This window comes from Gallinula chloropus, assembly GCF_964237585.1.
Source record: "Gallinula chloropus genome assembly, chromosome: 4".
Classification (NCBI taxonomy): domain Eukaryota; kingdom Metazoa; phylum Chordata; class Aves; order Gruiformes; family Rallidae; genus Gallinula; species Gallinula chloropus.
In genome coordinates, this window is record NC_140088.1 from 65,761,921 (window position 1) to 65,781,677 (window position 19,757).

Sequence of the window (19,757 nt, forward strand, 5' to 3'; positions counted from 1 at the left end):
TTAGCAGAGAGAAACTGAACCTTGTCACATGCTTGTTCAGTAGGTCCTTTTTGTACAGCTTGGTTGAGTTTGGCTCTGATGTAGTGTCATTAAGCAGTTAAGTGTCGGTAAACTCTTCTGAGTGAGATATTGTAATGGGATTTAAAAAAATAAAAAATCAGGGTGATGTTAGGACTCTTCCTTGAAGTATTTATTTGGGAATCAAATTTAGTATTTGATTATCAAATAGTAGTGACCTGAGTGTGAAATGTGGTTCTGGCAGTGTGGACAGGTTATTTCTTTTCATACAGTGCTGACAGTTCTAATAGTCTTGAGTTTGTAAAGTGTTATGGCTTCAAAGAGCCTTAGTCTTCCACTTAATGTGTGGATATTTATTTAGTACTTGGAAAACCGTGATATACCTCTTTGTGTAGACTTTGTGTTTAACTTCGGTTTCAATCCTAACATTAATGGATTCCTAAATTCAGAGGAAAGCAAATGAGATTAAGTGTTTGTTTTTCTACAACTCCTATGAACTGTGATGCTGTTTGGTTTATTTTTTCCTGGTAGTCAGCTCTGAGCTTGCAAGCTGGTTGCTTTTTCCCCTTTCTGTGCTTGCTTTGTGGGCTTCAGTCTTATGCTTAGACCGTCTTAACCTTAAGTTTTCAAATTAAAATGTAGGTCTTCACTATGTGTGTGTAAATGATGTGTGTGGTTCTGGGCATTACTATTATGGCTTTTCATTTTCCTGAAGTGTGCTGTACTCATTGATGCAGAAATGTGAGCTGCTGTGTTTTAATTAACGTGCCACAATCAGAATTTGAGTATATGAATGTATTTAGTTGTCTTCAGTTTTCTTCTCTTTCATTGTTTTTATTAGTAAGAAAAATTCATCAGGCTTATTTCAACCTAGAAATATTTTCAATATAGCAAAAGGGAAATTGCTTGAGTCTTTGCTAAGAGCCATGGAAGTCTTAAGTAGAACGTAGCAATATTATAATTTATTTCTAAATGTAGTATGATTGATTCCTAAAGACATACTCTTATTAGTGGTGTCCAGTGGAGTACATTAACATATAAAGAAATGAAAGCAATTAGTTTGCAATAAAAATAGTAAAATTACACGATATCAGGGGTGGTAATTATGAATGTATTTAATATTCAGCCCCATGAGGCATGCATCTTCTGTGTGGTAAAACCTGCAGGGAACAGGGATCATGTGGTTCCCTTTCATTAGTTTAGTAAGTGCTGAGTACCTTGCCTGGAAGAGGCAGGCTGAGGGTTATCAGTTCATTTTGCACCACCAGACAGCTTCTTTCAAGGCACAGGTTGGGAGTTGCTGTTCTCTTCTGTTAAGCTTAGGAGAATTTGGAAAAGAGCATTCTTGCTCCTGTTGCTGTTAATGATATATTATTTGGTGGTAATACAGTCAACAGCTGCTACTGTGATATACTACAATTACCTTATTAATAATCAAAGACCAATCTGTAAATTAGGCTGCCTAATGTTAGGCAAAGCTTTCACGGTTTGCTTTCATGAATACTATTAGGCACATTGATTTATTTTGTTTTTCAAATCCTTCCACTTACCGGCATCACCTGGAAGAGTTCTTATTGCCCAGTCCTCCTCGTTGTGGTGTTGTAATACGGACCATGGGTCCTGCTATCTCAGTACTCTGTTTTCAACAGCGGCTCTAAGCAGACACTTAGGGAGAAGTAGGGATGTTGTGCAGCTGTATAGATCTTCAGGAATGCATGGTTAATTTTTTAGGGTTTTATCAATTTTTATTATAATCCATCAAGGGAATCTATACAGGTCAACACACAAAACAAAAAAAAGATTCAAGCAAAATCCTGCTTCCATCCACTTAAATTGTGAGTGTGTGTACTAGCAGTGATTAGATCATACATATCCAAGTGTTGCTTTTGCAAGTGTTAAAGAAGAATTACAGATGGGGTGACTGAGGCTTATAGGGATGAAAGGCCAAATGGTTTAAATCAGCATGATTCACTTCAGTGGAGCCCCATGAATTTACAACAGATGAGGATCTGATCCATTTTATATGCAGTTAAGGTCATACATTCAGCCGGTGACAGAGGTAATAAATGACCCTAGCCCTTGTTGTCACTGTGGTTGCCATATACACAGCAGAAACAGGCAGCACTTGAGACTGAAAAGCAGCCAGAATGGAAAATGTTTGTGAAGCTTTACCATTAAAAAAAAAAATAAAAAAAAATTGCTGATGACATTGATGTTGTGATTCTAGAAGACAGGAGGAATAGACATGGGAAAGCACAGAACAAAGACCCACGATTCTGCCCATACAGTGTAGTGCTGAGACGGTTATGAGACGGTTGCTTGAGTAAGCAAGAGGTACAAATTTGTAATATATCAAAAGACATATTCTAGAAGGAACACATTGAAGCCAAACTTGAATTCACTACCAAATACGCAAACTAACTGGATCATGCTTGAGAGACAGTTATGTCTTGTAAGCCAGCAGAATGTTTTGAGGAAGTTGTTTGGTTAGATATTTGTTTGGGGTTTTGTATTGTTTTTTTACTGGTGGGTGGGGAACTGACAGAGATGCTTTGACTGCTTGTGGGAGTTTTATTCACTCTCGGTGCTTTGCTTCATGCTACTGACAGATTTTATGCAGTGAACAGTGCCCCATGAGTACAGAGCTAGGGCTGTGTTATTCCCAGTGTTTTCCTTGTGAGAATACCAGCCAGCTTGCACAGCGGTGATCTGTTCCACTCGAATTCCAGAACAAACAGCTGGCAAGGAGTCTCTCCCTCTCTTAATGTCCCAGGCTGAAGCAAATGCTAGATCTGCTATTTTCCAATGTGCAAATGAGTCAGTGCTCTAGTGGAGGCAGTACCCTTGATTCTTTCTAGGTTGCTTTTCCTTTTTGGTTAAAATATATCTGACAGTCAAATCACTGTCTATAAATGAATGCACCCCACGTTTATGACTAAATCCTAGTATTTAGTATGAAGTCAAAAGATTGTTTTTTTCCTTAAAGCCTTAATGGAACAAGATTTTCAGCTATCTGTAAGCATCTTAAAAGAAACTTGCCAGGTGCATCATGAGTGGGGGGAGAGGAAAGAAAGATAAGAGGGAAGAAGAATGGCATTTGATCCTGTGGAATCCTGCACAGTCACCAGACTGCCAGCTCTATGTTCACCAAAGATGTGTAGATATTAGTCATTATCTTTTCATCCTGCTACAGTTTTATATTTGATGCCTGCCTTTTATCACTGACATATCTATAGAAGCTTTTCTTGTTGCCCTTGATGTCTCTGTCCAGATTTAATTCTCTCAGGGCTTTAGTTTTCCTAACCTGATCCCTTGCTGCTCAGACACTCTCTCAGTGTTTTCTCCCAGGCTACCTGTCCTTGCTTCTATTCTCAGTAAACTTCCTTTTTGTGTTTAAGTTTGTCCAGGAGCTCCTTGTGTATCTGTGCAGGCCTGCTGGTGTGTTCACCTCACTTGCTCTTCGTTGAGATGCATCACTCTTGAGCTTGGAGGAGGTGATCCTTGAATGTTAGCCAGCTGTCGTGGTATTCTCTTCCTTCCAGGGTTTTGTCCCATGGTGTTTTCCCAAGCAGATCCCAGAAGAGGCCCAAGTCTGCTCTCCTGAAGGCCAGGGTAGTGAGCCCTCCTTGTTGCCCTGAGGATCTTGAACTCTACCATTTCATGGTTACTGCAGCCAAAGTTGCCCTTGAGCTTCACATTCCCCTTACTGGTGTGAACAAGGTCCAGCCATGGCATGGTACCTCTAGTCATTGGCTCCCCTGTCACCTGGAGGAGGAAGTTGTCATCAGCACCTTCCAGGAACCTCCTGGATTGCTTGTACTGTGTTATTCCTCCAACAGATAGTGGTGTGGCTGAGGTCCCCTGTGAGGATCAGGGCTTGTGAATATGAGGCTGCTTCTGTCTGCTCAGTCTTCCTGGTTAGGAAGCCTTTAGCAGACCTGCACTATGGTGGTCTCTGTCCTCCCTTCAATCCTGACCCATAAACTCTCAGTTGGCTCCTCACTGAGGAGCTCACTGGGGAAGGGCTCACTGGGGAAGGGCTCCACACACTTCAGCTGTTCATTGACATAGAGGTCAACATCTTCTCACCTCTCTGTCCTTCCTAAAAAGCCTGTATCCTTCATCCCAACACTCCAGTCATAGGAGCCGTCCCACCCTGTTTCCAAGATGCCAATAAGTTCATAGCCCTGCCGGTGTGCACGTGTCTCCAGCTGCTCTAGTGTTTACTCCCTATGCTACCTGTCTTTGTACAGAGCCACTTCACCTGCTCTCTGCTGAAGCTGACTGACTGGCTGGAGTTTGTTCAGGTGCTCTCCAGCTGACCTGTGATCCTTCTGTCTCTGGGCATCTATTGCTGGCCCTGGCATCAAACTGGTAGGAGTGTGATGGATTGAGCTTCTCCTCCCCTTGCAACATTAAAGCCATTTAATGTTTGGGGTTTTTTTTCTTCACACAGTCAGCTTTTTGCTAGTAGATCATAGGATCACAGAATGTTAGGGGTTGGAAGGGATCTTGAAAGACCATCTAGTCCAGTCCCCCTGTCAGAGCAGGATCACCTAGATTTGGTCATGCAGGAATGCGTCCAGGTGTGTTTTCAATGTCTCCTGAGGAAGACACTCCACAATATCCCAGCTCTTACACTCATCAGCCAGTTACTCTTCCGTATGTAGAGACTACCAGTAAGAATGGTCACTTCTGCACCGATATTTTGTTTATTATATTGAAGTGCTTTGAGAGAACCTTTGGTGTGATACAGAGACATTTGAGGTAGGCGATGATGTAAATGTATGTAGGAGAGAACTGTGGTCTCCAGGTTCCTAGAGATCAATTTCCCTGGTTGTCTTTTAGTGGAGACACAGTTCACCTGGTATAAGTGGGATGAATTTACATACACAGTGATAATGAGTGAAGGAATGAGTCATAGGTGATGTGTCTCAGGCTAACATTTGCCTTCTGGATAATTAAAAGTCAAATAGATTTTGTACATATAAGTATACCTGCTTCCTCCATTTTTCTTCTATGAATGTTTGTTGCACTTCTAATTTCATCACAGCACTGGGAATATTAGATACAGACATAAAATAGCTGTCTTCAAATGGTTCAAGGCCAGTTAAAATGGGAGACATTTTTGGTGTGTGTTGTGGTTTCAGATTGATTTATTGCAAATTTGTCTGCCTACTTCCTCTCTTATTTCTGGAAAGCAAAGGAGCATTTGAAAGTAAAGATGAGCCTGGGCTGGAGGACATGGAAAACAAAGAAATCTCATGTCTTACCTTAGGATGCCTCAGTGCTTGGTTTCTGTGTTTTGTTTTGTTTTTTCCAGATATGTAGAAGGTACTTTGCCCAATCAGTTTACAGAGGGGAATAAGTCTGTGGAGTTGTATGTGTGTGTGGATGTAGACACACATAATAAGGTCTAGCTCTGGTTGTCATCTTTGGTTTATAAAAACTGGTGAGAAAAATTTAAGCAAGCACAGACATGGTAGTAGCTTAGAAAACTTTGTACAGGTAATACACCTGTGGCTACTGTTCCATGAAATACATTCTTGGGCTCTGTCCTGTGCTGCAAGGGTGAAATGTGCAAGGGAAGAGTGTTACTCACAAAAGCAAGTGGAGCTGTTATGTGTTAGAATGAACTTCACTGGTTTCATTTGCAGAAACAAATTGCTTCAGTATCAACAATCCCATGTTTCTTAACTTGTGCCTTCTATTGTACAGGCATTTTGCTTTGTTAGTATTTTCAGTAAGGCCCTGTTAATCCAGTTTTGTTGTCCCTGATGACCACTAAATCCCTAAGTATTTATATGTAGGTGTTTCTTTGCTTTTGTTCTAAATGAAAAAAATATATTTTAATGGCTTTGTTTTAGGCCCTTATGTTCTCCTCATGAGCAGTAGGATTGCTCACATGTAGATAAAAACAAGTCAAAACCAAGTCACAAACATTAACTAGAGACATAAAAAATATTGCAATAAAATTAAAACCGTATTGAAGGTGGTAATACCTAAATGTTAAGGACAATATAGAGCTGGAATCTGAATGATGGAAGCTTCATGATTTGAGTAGGAGTCACAGGTTACGGGGTTACTGTTGTGCTAAAGAACCACTCGTAATGAGTGCATCAGCTGCATTAAGACTTGTGTTGACTCTCCAACAATTAAAAAAGTATTTGTTTACTTTTGTTTCTGTGAGTATTTGTAGTACCCTGGGATAAACAATTTCTGTGTTAAACCTGGAGCCAGCTAGTCTGCAGAGACTGTGGATCATACTGTCCTTGCCTCCTGCTGTATGGTAGTGCTCAAGTGAGGGATGGGGTATGTTTGCAATTTTAAGATTCATGTTAGTCCTGGGTGTTTTGCCTTGTTATATGATTCCTGATTCACAGCATTAAAGAAAATGTATCATGTTCCTTAAACTGTATGAGCATGGCCTAAAAAATCCTGCTGCACTGGAGGAGAGAGGTAGGGAGCAGATGAGTATTGATCTGCAGCTCTTTGATTTGAGCTGAGACCTTTCTGCTATGTGTCATGTCATCTCCCATTTTAACCTTAAATAGCTAATTCAGTTTGGGCTTTTTACATTGAAGATGTTTGATATTTCTGGGAGGTGCATCTTTAAGGCTTAAGAACATCCTTAGGAAAGGTCTGTTGAAACAGTGTTGAGAGGTAATAACAGGGTAGTTATTTATGAAAGGAACATTTGTACTGGCCTGTGCATTACAGTTCTCTGTTGAATAAGCTGTGTTAGATTTTGGTATGTACACGTAATTATGATCATGGTAAAAGTCACAAACAGTCCTAAACTATTCCTGAAAGGCCACGAGAAACGTAGACGTGCCGGCTGTTGCCGTTCGTGCCTGCAGTCAGCGCAGAAGTGGATCCGTGGCTCCATCTACTGGAGTTCCCAGCTAGCAGCCAGCGTTGCTCCCCGCTGAGAGCAGCACACAATCGAAAATACTGGGGGTTATTTTTAGGTGGCGATCTGGTTAATTAAATTTCTCCAGGGACGCTGGTATAGTATTGTGACAATTTGACTTGTTTTAACGCTTGTGGGGCTTTTCCTGCAGTTACATTCACCTTGAGCAGTTGGTTTATTTTGACAAGGTGTAGCAATATATATGTATGTATAATTCTCACTGTGTTAATTTGTGTACTTTATATTTGTACAGTTACAGTATGTGAGATGAAGGCCTAACATTCTGTAGTTGGATGGTTCCTCTAAAGATACTCTGTGTGGGAAGGATAATCATAGAATCATAGAATCTTAGGGGTTGGAAGGGATCTCAAGAGATCATCGTGTCCAACCCCCCTGCCAAAGCAGCTCCCTAGCTCATATTGCACAGATAGGCATCCAGATGGGTCTTGAATGCCTCCAGAGATGGAGACTCCCCAACCTCCTTGGGCAGCCTATTCCAGTGCTCTGTCACCCTCACTGTGAAAAAGTTCTTCCTCATGTTGGTGAAAAGGGGCTGGCCATTCCCCCTGCATCCCATACTTAAGATATTTATAAACATTAATAAGGTTCCCCCTTAGTCTTCTTTTCTCTAGACTGAACAGTCCCAGCTTGCTCAGCCTTTCCTCACAGGGGAGATGCTCCAGGCCCTTAATCATCTTTGTAGCCCTTCTCTGGACTCTCTCCAGGAGATCCCTGTCTTTTTTATACCAGGGAGCCCAGAACTGGACACAGTACTCCAGGTGGGGTTTGACCAGGGCAGAGTAGAATGGGAGGATCACCTCCTTTGACCTGCTGGCCACACTCTTCCTGATGCACCCCAGGATCCCATTGGCTCTCTTAGCCACCAGGGCACACTGCTGGCTCATGGCCAACCTGTTATCTAACAGGACCCCCAGGTCCTTCTCCACAGAGCTCTTCTCCAGTAGGTCATCCCCCAGCCTGTACTGAAACAAACGGTTGTTCCTTCCCAGGTGCAAGACCTTACACTTGCTTTTATTGAACCTCATCTGGTTTCTCCCTGCCCAGCTCTCCAGCCTGTCCAGGTCTCTCTGGATGGCAGCACAGTGTTCCTGTGTGTCAGCCACTCCTCCCATCCTTGTATCATGGGCGTACTTGCTGAGGGTCGATGCTATTCCCTCATCAAGGTCGTTGATGAAGATATTAAACAGGACTGGACAACACTGAGCCCTGGGGAACACCACTAATCACAGGTCTCCAGTCAAATTCTGCTCCACTGATCACCACCCTCTGAGCTCTGGCCAACAGCTGGATCTCATCCCACCTCACTGTCCACTCACCTATCCTATGCCCTCTCAAGCTTTAATATCAGGATGTCATGGGAGACAGTATCAAAGGCCTTGCTGAAGTCAAAGTAGATGACATCCACTGCTCTCCCTCCATCTATCCAGCCAGTGATGACATCATAGAAGACTATGAGATTAAGCCCAGAGTATAAAAAAATCTTGCCCTCTTTGTTTTCTCTGGCAATTAAATATATGACTTTATGACATTTTTGAGATTAATTTGAATTTTGCAACCTCTTGGTGCAGACAAATGTTAAAGGAAACTATTTCACTTTGGTTGTTAACAGTTTAAATTGCTAATGAGAGGGAGAAAGTCACAGGAACTTCTTGAGGAAGATCCTGAAATAATCTATTGTTACAATAGCTGCAATTAAATGTTTTCAAAGTAGTTCACTTGTCTTCTTTCAGTATATCAAACTTTGTCTTGTGTAATACCAGATGAAAAAAATGTCCATCAAAAATGTTTCATAAAAAGCAAAATTGGAATGTGTGTCTATTGTAGCACTGGGTAATCGTTTCAGTTTCAGCAATAACTGGAGTTTAGGATTAAGAAGTGTTACAAACCTGTATATTTGACCAACTATCAGATCTTCATACAGAAGACCATGTATACTGGTTTTTAACTGTTTGCATTATGTGATAATGATGCAAAATGTATTTTGGCCTAAACAAGGACCTAATCTAATTGAAAGCCTTCTTAGACTGTCACTTTTCCTTGATCCTTCTTGTTTACTTCACTACATGCAAGTATTCTAAAAACCCAATAATTTCTTTTAAGATAGGTGAAGCTTTGTGTTAGGTCCTAGACTGACTGTGTAGGATCAGCATTGCTGTCCAGTTGAAATCTGAGTTGTATCTGTAATGGCATATTGCCATTGCAAAGGTGTCTTCCTCTGTTGCTGCTGCTTTTAAGAGTGATGCCAGTAGGGGTGAGGTTGACAGATACAGAAAACTAGTGGTTTTGTAGAGAATGTTATGCTGGAGTGAATTTCACCCTGAAAGGGTTATTGCCACAAAGTGCTAAGCACAAGTAGTTACATTAAACGCGGAGACTGAAAGGAAACAGCTCCAATTTTGTTGGTAATAGAGCATATATGGCAGTTTATAACTCCTCTGCAATAAGTGAAAAAAAAGCTAATGAAAAATCTTATTTCTTTAATAGCTGAGGGTATTAATATCTTGAAATACTTTTTTTTTTTTTTCTGTGTTGTGAGTAGAATTGTCACTGCAACACAGTGTTAAACTTCGGTACTTTTACACTGCAAAGTGTGTGTATATGTAGCAATTAAAATACATGTAAATAGTATTAAAATATTAACAAAATATTCATAACATTCAAAGTATTCAAATGGTATATGCATATAAGCATTCATATATGCAAATGAACCAGTGTGTGTACATGGATGTGTCTGTTTTGGGAAATGTCCTCTGGTAGCTATTGTGGACTAGAAAGAACAGTATAATAGCTCATATTTTATGTGTGAGGACTTCTTAGACAATAAGAGAAATGTTGACAGCTTGTTAGATAGGAAGAATAAATGAATAAATACCACGTTTTCCACTGTTAGAGGCGATGGTCAACAATTTTTCATAGAATACACCTGGAAAGCTGAAGCTGTGTATATTCATGGGTCAGGTATTGGGAACAATCTCTATTACTATTTGGATATAGCTTTTCCGTTTCCAGTGAAAGTTACAATATGGAGGTTTTACTCCGTTTTCGGCTTCCTTCTGCTCTCAACTCAGAATTTCACAATTATAAGCCAGGATGGTTTGTTCTCCAGTGAACTGAAAATTAAGGTGTGTGCAGGAGAGATAATCATGGGAGCAAATGTTTTGTATCAGCATAAAATGCCTACAGGGATTTAGTGTATTTAAAAAATATTTTGCTTTTCTACTGCAGTTTTAAAGCTGTATTCTGAAGTCTTTTTCAGCCATTATGATGTGCCCTCACAGTCTCTAAATGAACCTGTGTTGTGTGTATAAGCATATCTACGCATATCAGGATGCCTTCATTCACAAAAATGAAACAAAAAATCCTCAACACAAGAGGTCTGAAAGTGGTTAAAGAGCCAAGAGAAGTTTGTACAGGAGGGTGGAGAGGGGCCTGCATGTGCTTTTCCAAAGCCTAGTTTCAATAGGCTGAATTGTGGACAGGCAAATGGGCTGGTATAATGTAAGCCCTGGTGTCAGTGTGTAGTACTTCAGCTTCTCTGTGCTGTGCATACTTTTGGTCTTTCGGTGGTGTGTAAATGCAAAGTACCTTGTGTACCAGTAAAATGGAACAACTGCTGTGCATCAGTTTGCTGAAAGTAAAATTATTCCAATTACCTGTACCATTGTTTCTGCCCCAGTCAGGCTGAATTAAAATTTGGGTTTCAAAGGCAGGAACTTGGTATTGTCTAGGTGAGGTTTTAGTTTGTCATCAAAGATCACTAATGACTTCTAGTTTCTTTCATCTTAAACTGCAAAATTGCATATTGATTCCTGGTGCTTGTGAGTATTATGGCTGCTTTATAATGCATAGTCACACTGTTCTAGCTTTGTTAACAGTGAAGAAAGTGCAGTCCAATGTCTAGTTAGTTATAGTCTCTGAATTTACTCATTACCCTTTCTTTCACAGTAGTATAACATATATATAGTTTTATTACTCCTTAAATACTCTCTTCACATCTTTGATTTTATATATATGTGTATGTATACACTGTGCAAAGATATATATTGTTCATAGATATTTGTTGTAGCCACATAACACATATTAAATGGCTCATTAGATGAATGAATTTGTTCTTGCACTTGACATAGAAACGTTGCTTAGATAAATGACCTGATTTTTATTCCTGTGTGCTGAACGCTTGCAACTCATGAAGTTGTGCTCTGGCATTATATCTACAGCCTCTTGTGATTATATATCACATGTTTTTATTGCTCCCTCCGTGGTCCTGTCTCTCACAGTGGAAGTTTATTATAACGAGAAAAAAGAGGAGATAGAAATGGTACATATTTCGTAAAGATTAATTTTCTTCTAGTACTTCTGCTGTGCTGATCAAAATAAGTTTTATTGCTTAAATATTTATAAAAATGCCAATTCTGTCTGTGTATGAAATGCTTTTTGCTAATTTCAAAATACACTGCAAAAAAGCTGCTTATAAGCAACTACAAGAGAATTTCAGAGAAGTGTTCAAGGGAAACATTACAGTTCAAATCTAGAAACACCATCCCATATTTTGACAGTAAATTTCTAGAACTTATAGTTCCTTAGGAAAGGGATTTGGTGGTGCCTATTTTACCTTGGCAGCAACGCTTTTTGCTGTAAGGTGATACATACAGCCTTTAGCTGGAGCACATAAAGGAATTAATCCAACTGAAAGATAAGTGAAGACTGGAAAATTTAGATCCTCTTCCTTGCAAAAATCTGAATATTTAGGAAGACAACATAACATTTTGTTTTATAGTGATCATGAAAACTAAGTCCATTCTAAGAGAGCTTAGTTTATCGGAAGATTTGTGCCAAGAACTTACAAAGCTAAGGACACTTAAGTGATTTATTTTTATGTCTTGGCATGTAGAGTTTATGCTGTTGTCCAATGTGATCTGCATTGTATAATATGCCATATATAATATTGTATATCTTAGCTATAGAATGTTTGGAGCTGCATCTTTGCTCAGCTGCTGGATTTTCAGCGCTGCCTATTGAACATCACTTTGAAATGCCAGAAGTCTTCGGTAATGCAAACACATCAGTTTGCAGCTGTAGATAAAATCGATGTTGACATCCCATGTATTTAGGCTGACTTTAAGCCTATTTAAATGAATTTTGAGGCTCAATAATTTATCTTTTTTTTTTTTTTTTTTTTTTCCCCTCATCCCAGATTAGTTTATTGGCTGTGAAGAGCCACGGACGCTTTGTGCCCTGATGGGGGACTCAGGATCCAGACGATCGACTCTAGTATCTCGGTTACCAATATTCAGGAGAAGTATTAGCCGAAGACACGACTCCCTCCCTTCCTCACCTTCTTCTGCTAATGCCATTGGTGTCCACGCCTCACCATCCAGCACTAACTCCAGCTCAGGGAGCACGGGCAAGCGCCGGAGTATTTTCCGCACCCCTTCTATTAGTTTCCATAACAGGAAAGGGAGTGAGCAGAAGCCTGATTCAGCTAGTCAAAACATTAACATCTCAAATGGTGCCCAGTCCTCTCTCAGCACTTTTCACAAACTAAGCTTAGATGAACACATCAAAAGCAGAGGAAGGCATTCAGTTGGCTTTGGCAGTTCTCGTAGCAAGAAGATAACAAGGTCTTTGACAGACGATTTTGAAAAGGGAAAGGAGCCCTCCACCAATAAGAACGTCTTTATAAATTGCATAAGCTCTGGGAAGAATGAGGGTGATGATTCAGGCTTTGCAGAGGAGCAGAGCCGATACTCTGTCAAACAGTCCACACGAAAGCTACTTCCTAAATCGTTTTCATCACACTACAAATTTTCCAAAGCAGTTCCGGATAGTCAGTCAGTTCCCTCTGTGCAGCAGTCCAGGTGCTTGCTGGAGGTTAAGTCGTATGTGGAAAGTGAACCTGTGATCTCCAAGTCCTCTCCTCCATGTTCGGCTGAGACAACGGAGTGCATGGGGAGCTCCTTGCAGTCCCCACTGCTATCGGCTGACCTCACGGCTGCCCAGACCCCCTCTGACTTCATTGCCCTGACAGAAGATTCTGTTTCAGAGGTTGATGCTTTGCCCAGCAGTGGGACAGGGGTGCTGCTCACAGAGGATTTTGGCCACAATGTCTCTACCTCTCAGATCTTTGATCCTCCTGCTGCTGCTCCTGCGAGGGAAACAGATATTGTGGAAAGTACTGACCAGTCCGCTGGTGTGTCTCCCGTGAGTCACGCAAGTTTGTGTAGCATTGAATCTAATACCTTTTTCAAAACCTCAGCTACTAATCAAACAAAAGTATTGTTGCAAGCCAATGAACTACATAGTAATGATGCCAAGCACATAGGAGAAGCTAACTTGGCAAATGCACATTTAGAAACCTTTGCATTACAGCGCAGAGAAGAACCAGTGATACCCTCTCCAAAGGCACAAGGGTGGAGTGGGGACAGACATGAAAGTACACCATCCAAGCACATAAGAGAGATAATTCCTGTAATGGAGTCTAAGAATGTTTCATGTTCTGAACCACAGTCCTTTAAAACACAACAGGGTTATGAAACAAACCGTTCTAAAGGTATGTCTCCGGACCTTTTCTTTGTCATGTTTGGTGGGGTTTTTTGGCCTCAGGTCTTCTGTAAGAATTGTTTAGTCATAAAGTGTTTTGGTGGAGTTGCCAATGCTGGCTGTTAAGTTCAAAAGTTATGAATCGTGCCCTCCTCCCAAAATTGTAGGAATTAGACAATCATATAAAAATCTATGGGTTTTTTGAGTTTGTATTTTACAGTTTGCCAACACCCCTCAGTGCTGTTTGTAGCTATTCATTCCTGTGGTAGAAAATGAATTAATAAAGTACAGATTCTACCTCATGGAAGGTGAAGCTGGGATTTTTGAGACATGTCTGTCTTAAGCCAAGGAGTTGCATTGCTGGAGGTGGAACCACCACCAGAGAAATAAACCTCCTTTTACTCTAGTTATGCAAAATAGCACAGTGTATCTGGGTTTCAAAATGTCCCAACTCTTGCTTGCTTTATTCAGCTAATGTTACAGAGTAGCTTGGGGTGGATGTTTCCATGCAGAGTATCAGAGAACCTATTTCTGCTTCCATTTGAAATAACATTGTGCACGTTCTCATTATGTAATCTATTAAACAGAGTTAATTACCATCTAAATTTCACACTGAATCTTCAGTTTATGAAAAGGAATTTGGAAATACTAACAGGATTATGTGGAGAGGCTGTGCCTAGAAATCCCACTCTGTAGCAATGCAGGTGAATAAAGGCACCAGGCCCTTGGGTGAAGGATGCCTGTCAAAAGAGATTTATCTCTGACAGTGTATTTCATCAAGGCAACCTAGAGACTGGTGCTTTTTGCATAATCCTGAGGCTATATCTGGTGGGCCAAGATTTGTGAGAGTTAACATTTATAGTGTTTATATTAAAAGATGGTTGAGCATAAATTCATATGAATTCATACCCATCTTTTTGCTTGGGCATTTATCAAGGCATGTAAATTATAAGCAATCAAAAGCAATCTTTCTTTTTGAATTATTTGTCACTGCAAGACTTGGGTGGATCTCTTGTACATAAATGGCAATATAAACTCAAATTAATCCACTAAATTAGCTTTCACCAGAAGGGACCTCTCTCCCTCAGAATCTCAGTCAACTGGGAGAAGAAAAATTTCCATATACGCACATTACTGGTCCTGAACACTGGTTGTTCTTTCTTGCAACATTGGCTCATTTTGGATGAGCTCATCCTTTTGAATCTGACTTACTGGAGTGCAGTGCACAACAGCAAGTGAGCAGCTCGGAGTGATGTTTAGAAATACACAGAGCACTTGAAACTCCTGAATTGGCAGTGGTGTATTTAATCTGTATCTCTGGAAGGCAGCTAACTGCAATTGAAACTGGGGTAGAGGGATTTTTGTAAATGAGGTTCATGTTCACAGAAACTCCAGAGCAAACACTGTACTGTATAAAAGCTGATGATTAATTGTTAGGGTTTTATAGCGCTGCTCAAAATGCAATTTTTTTTTTTTTTAACCTGTGTGGAGAAGAATGTAGTTAAAATTAGAAACTGGCCAAGCATGCCAAGGGATCATTGAAAGAAGATACAAAATCCTGCCTTATGAAATGAAACCAACACAGAAAAAGCTTATGTGATATTCAGTAAGATATGGTTGTAAGTAGTTATATCTGTCATAGACGGGCTGGTTTGAACACTTGGTTTTGCTAAAACAGTATTTGAAACTAGATACAAATGCAAAATATTTCTGTGCCTTTGGTAATAGATATTTTCTTTTCTGTAGCTGGTCTCCTAGCTGATATCATTATAGATAGCATTGTGAATATGACATTAATGTATGAGCAGGTTTGATGTACCATGTATTTCGTAGTAGACCTTTATATATTTTTATCTGATATGGAATTTATTGAAAAACCTTAGGGGTAAATAGCTGTTCTCTCACAAAAGGCAAAAGAAGATAAGGTTTTCTGTGTTACATTTATTATGCTATTATGCTTTTCTCTTTCTTCATTTCTAAGTTTGACCTAATACCTCCAAATGTAATTTTTCTCCTCTTTTCTGATGTGTTATTGTTTAACTGGAATTGGGAACAAGGATTCAGTCTGCTGGCTGCAAGCTGGGTTTGGAGAGCATGGTTGCAGAGCTGAGTTAGGAAGGACAAACAGAAACTAAAACCAGTGTGCATCCCTACCCTATGCAGTGATAATAAAGCTGTGACCTGGCCCTACAAAACCTGGACTCGCCTTGGAACACAGGGTTTTATGGCACCTGAGGACCAGCAGTAGTTGCTGTGGTGGATTCTACTGGACAGCTGTTTTGAGCCTTTCTAGAACAAGGGGGGAAAGGAAAGAATGGAGCAAAGGTCCTTCTGGATTCTGTGAAAAGCTGTGGACTGGGCTCTGGCATGCCAAGTGTGCTAGTCACAGGGGCCTGAGCGGCAAGCTAGTGGCCCAGGTGACACTTGTATCTAGGTGGGGGTAGCATCTGGTTTCTACAGAATGTCTTGTGCAATTGCCTTTCAATGTAAGTGTTTCAAGCAAAGCAGTTTTCTCATTAAGAAAAATTTCTAGAGAGTAATTCTCTGTAAAGATAGCTGATTGTTTCTCTACTTGTAGCTGATCTTGCCAATAGCTTCAGCCCATACCGAGAAGGCAGATTTGTGGAGAAACGACTGAGATCCTCTTCAGAAGGCACTGCTGGAGGCAGTCGGCTGATCATAAAGCCAAAGGATGGAAATACAGAAGAGCTTAACAGCCTACGGAAGCAGAGAGCAAGCTCATCGTCTTCAAAAATGAACAGCATGGTGAGTTTTATACCTGTGTGTTTTTCTGTGATTGGTGTAACTATGATGAGAGTAGCAACTTTACTGGTAATGGATGGTGGTAAAGAGCTGGGGAGGATGGCAGAGGACACACACACCTGCTCCCAGGATGTGATTCCCAGGCTCACTTACAAACAGTAAGAATAATTGTTTTCAGGATATGACATTCTGAGAAGGCTTGCATATTTCCTGTGTTGAGATTCTTCTTGTCATGCTTTATTGATGTGCCTGGGAGAAAATTAGTGGGAGAAGGAGCTGCAGCAAAATTCAGTATATGAATATTTCTGAGTTTAGGTGCACAGGGCTACTCTGTTGCAAGGTGGCTTTTTATTTCATGGACTCATGTCTGGAATGAGCGAGATGAGATTCAGATCAGAATTTGGATACAGAGGAAGCTGTTTGTAAGGGGGCTCATTTGAGCAATCTGAGAGGTCTCTTTTGAAACCAGTGACAAGCTTGAATGTTTCACTCTGAGCACAAGGTAAGGAGGAGAAAAAGTATCGCTTCTGAAAATCTTGAGTATACCAAGGACTGGAAAAACTAAGATCAGATAACTGCAGGGAAGTTAAAAACCTCTTCTAGTGAAACAATAGCAGAAGGAGCAAGCTTGTGCTCTTCTGTATCTACTAACAATAAATGTTTTAAGATGAGTGTAACTTATGCTTACGTGTATGCTCTCCAGCAAGAGAAATAAAGATGATGTTGAGATTGAACTTTTGTAGCATTGGCATCCGCTCTTTAGCTTATGGAGATCACTAAAACAACTTTTATGGTCATTATTAGTTTGAAATGTTTTGTTCAATGGGCCAGTTGAAAAGGGGAGGATTCATTTTTTTTTACTTGGATCTGAAACAGCTTTACACAGAAAGCCAAAACCTCTAAACTTCTTACCTCTGCCTAGACCTGCTAACCAGATGGGGCTTTTCCTTCATGGTTTGCACAATTAGCTGTTATGTTACAGTAATACAGGACCAAAAGGTGTCCTTGAGAGACTCTGATGTGAACACAGCTGCCTTTTCTGAGAGAGTTTTTTTTTTTTTTGCAGTTTTTCAGAGACATGAAACTGAGTGGTGCAAGCTGATGTTACGTTTCCAGTTACATGCTCTTTTGGGGTAGTTCTACAGGCTAATAGCAAAACTCACAACTCATACCATTACTTACGACAAATTTTATTCCCATGGGCTGCATTGGCTGCCACTAAATATAAACATTGTGTGACTTGGCTGAGAAGTCAAGGAAGGTTAAAATTGCCTTCCTTTGTGAGATTTGCCCATACTAGCTTCTGATTAGCTGTTTAAAAATAGGTCCCCAGAGAAGGATCTGATTTAGTGTGAAATCCCTTAGGGAAGCTGTGGCGGGAAATTGGGGTTTGGGAGTTTCTCAAGAGGATGTGAAATCTGTCTTTTGTCTTGGTAAATCTCACCCATGTGTCTGAATATATCATTGAAATGTTCCTTTGTGGCTGGGCTTGTAAATGCTCCTGTGGATGTCAAGAGTAAACTACATCACGATGAAGCATATTCTTGCTACGTACAGTTGATACACAACAGATTCTTCCAGTGTATCAGTGTCCTCAAGCATTGGTCACTAAAAGCACTTGGTTACAGTGGAGTTAAGCGATGTCTCTTGTAGAAACGCTGGCCTGCACGCCTATTTTGTATAACCTGGGAAAATAAGATTATCTGCACTTCAATCACAGGATTATTCTTTTCTTATCAGTATCAGATTGTGCAGATTTATCAGTATCTAGTGATTAATTTTATACTACCTGAAATGCCAGGAAGCAAATTAATTTTAGGAAAGAGAAGATTTTATACACTTGTCTTTATCCTTTCTAGATTGTTGCCACCTTGTCAATGTAATACAGTAATGTAAAATGAAAAAAAGGCTTCATTTTTTTTAATCCATTGAATTAGTGTGCCCAGCATAGAACTAGAGGCATAACTGTGAAATAGTAGAAGAAATCTTTGTGCTATTAAAACATATAGTTATGGAATGTTTCTTTGGTTTTGCAGGAAGTTCACATCCATTTATCAGTGAATAACATCATCTTTTTCAAAGCCAGAAAACAAAATGACATTTAAAGTTGCTGTTTCATGTTGGCATACAGAGATGTAGCTCCTGCCCTAAAAAGCTGGTTAACCCTGGCTCGAGCCTGTAAAACTTATTTGCATTTTAGATCCAAGCTATTAGGCAGATCTCAGTGGTCATTTGAACACTAGTCTAGATTGATGCCATAGCACTTAGTTCTATTTAGCCCTGTATTAATGATGGGAAGGTGACAACACAGCAACAACAGGAAGTAATCGAAGTGTATGTGGGGGGTAGGTGGTGATTTGAGCCTCTTCTTTGTGTTTTGTTTATGAAATCTGCATTTTGTTTTCAGTTTCATTAGCAAGACTGTCCACAAATTTCACAAATTGCTCGTGCTTATTTGTATTACACTCACAGACCAAGAACTTCTATGTTAAGATTACTATGCCTATTTATGACTGAAGGTAAAATTATTCCTGCTTTCCCCCAGTGCATATGGATATAATCTTTATATGTTAAGAAAAATGCCAGATGAAAGCTTTTTCAGTAAAATGTGAGGTTAAAGAAGTAGTAAAACAAAGCCAGAAATGAATAATACTTCTTCCTCCAAACAACAAGATGACAAGCAGAGTTCCCTGGAAGGAAAAAGAATTAAAAATTGAAGAAATTGATTGTTCATAATAGTACCTAACAGTAGAAAGGCCCCTTCAAAATACTTCTCACAAGCAATTAATGTTTAACACCACAGTAGCAGATTGTTACCAGTGAACAATCCTTATGAAGACTGAATACTAGGCAAATAATTGTAGTTGCTGAATGTAGTATTATAAAAACTTTAACATAACCTTCTTGTGTACCTAGAAGCCATCAGTCACTCCTTTGTGGCTGTCTATTTTCAATTTGTTCAAGTTTGGAATAAAATGAATCACAGGATTTTAAGGGATAGCCAGTTCATGGGGGATTGCTCAGGCCTCTCACATGTGGGCAGCATTCCTCTTCAGTTCTGCTCTGCGGCACCAAGTGACGGTAGCTACAGGTGCTCGTTTCCTGGCATCATCCAGATGTTGTGTTAGGCTGAAGAATCTGTGTAGCATGAAACATACTTTTTTGTTGAAAACTGAAGAAAGTCCTCCAAGACTCTGTTTGCTTCCTTTTTCTTTGATGGCAGGTGATGTGGGCTGCTGCTTCTAAGGGCTAGTGGGAGTGGGGAGCCTGAAGATCTGAGGACGTGCTAGATTTCCACAGGAGAGAAGGAAAGAAAAACATTAGCATCTGAGAAACTGTTCTTCCTAAACTACTTGCTTGGCAGAGTATTCTTGAGATTCTATGATTCTTGCGTGATTGGTGTGCTCTTTTTGAGGGTGATGGGTAAATGTTGGATAGGTGGATTGCCTAGATACTAAGAATAAATCTCAAACCTGCAAAAATGGCTACTGGCATCCCCCAG

General features: G+C 40.1%; 1 protein-coding gene across 1 annotated transcript in view; it reads left to right on the forward strand.

Annotated features, from left to right (window-relative positions):
• Positions 1 to 12,092: 12,092 nt before the first annotated feature.
• CCSER1 (coiled-coil serine rich protein 1) overlaps positions 12,093 to 19,757 on the forward strand; it is a gene marked incomplete at its 3' end in the record, with an annotated part of 600,835 nt that continues 593,170 nt past the window's right edge. The window contains exons 1-2 of the mRNA XM_084262954.1: positions 12,093 to 13,502; positions 16,071 to 16,258. Coding sequence (XP_084119080.1) covers positions 12,191 to 13,502; positions 16,071 to 16,258 — 1,500 coding nt within the window. The 5' untranslated portion in view covers positions 12,093 to 12,190. The remainder of the gene's footprint in view (positions 13,503 to 16,070; positions 16,259 to 19,757) is intronic.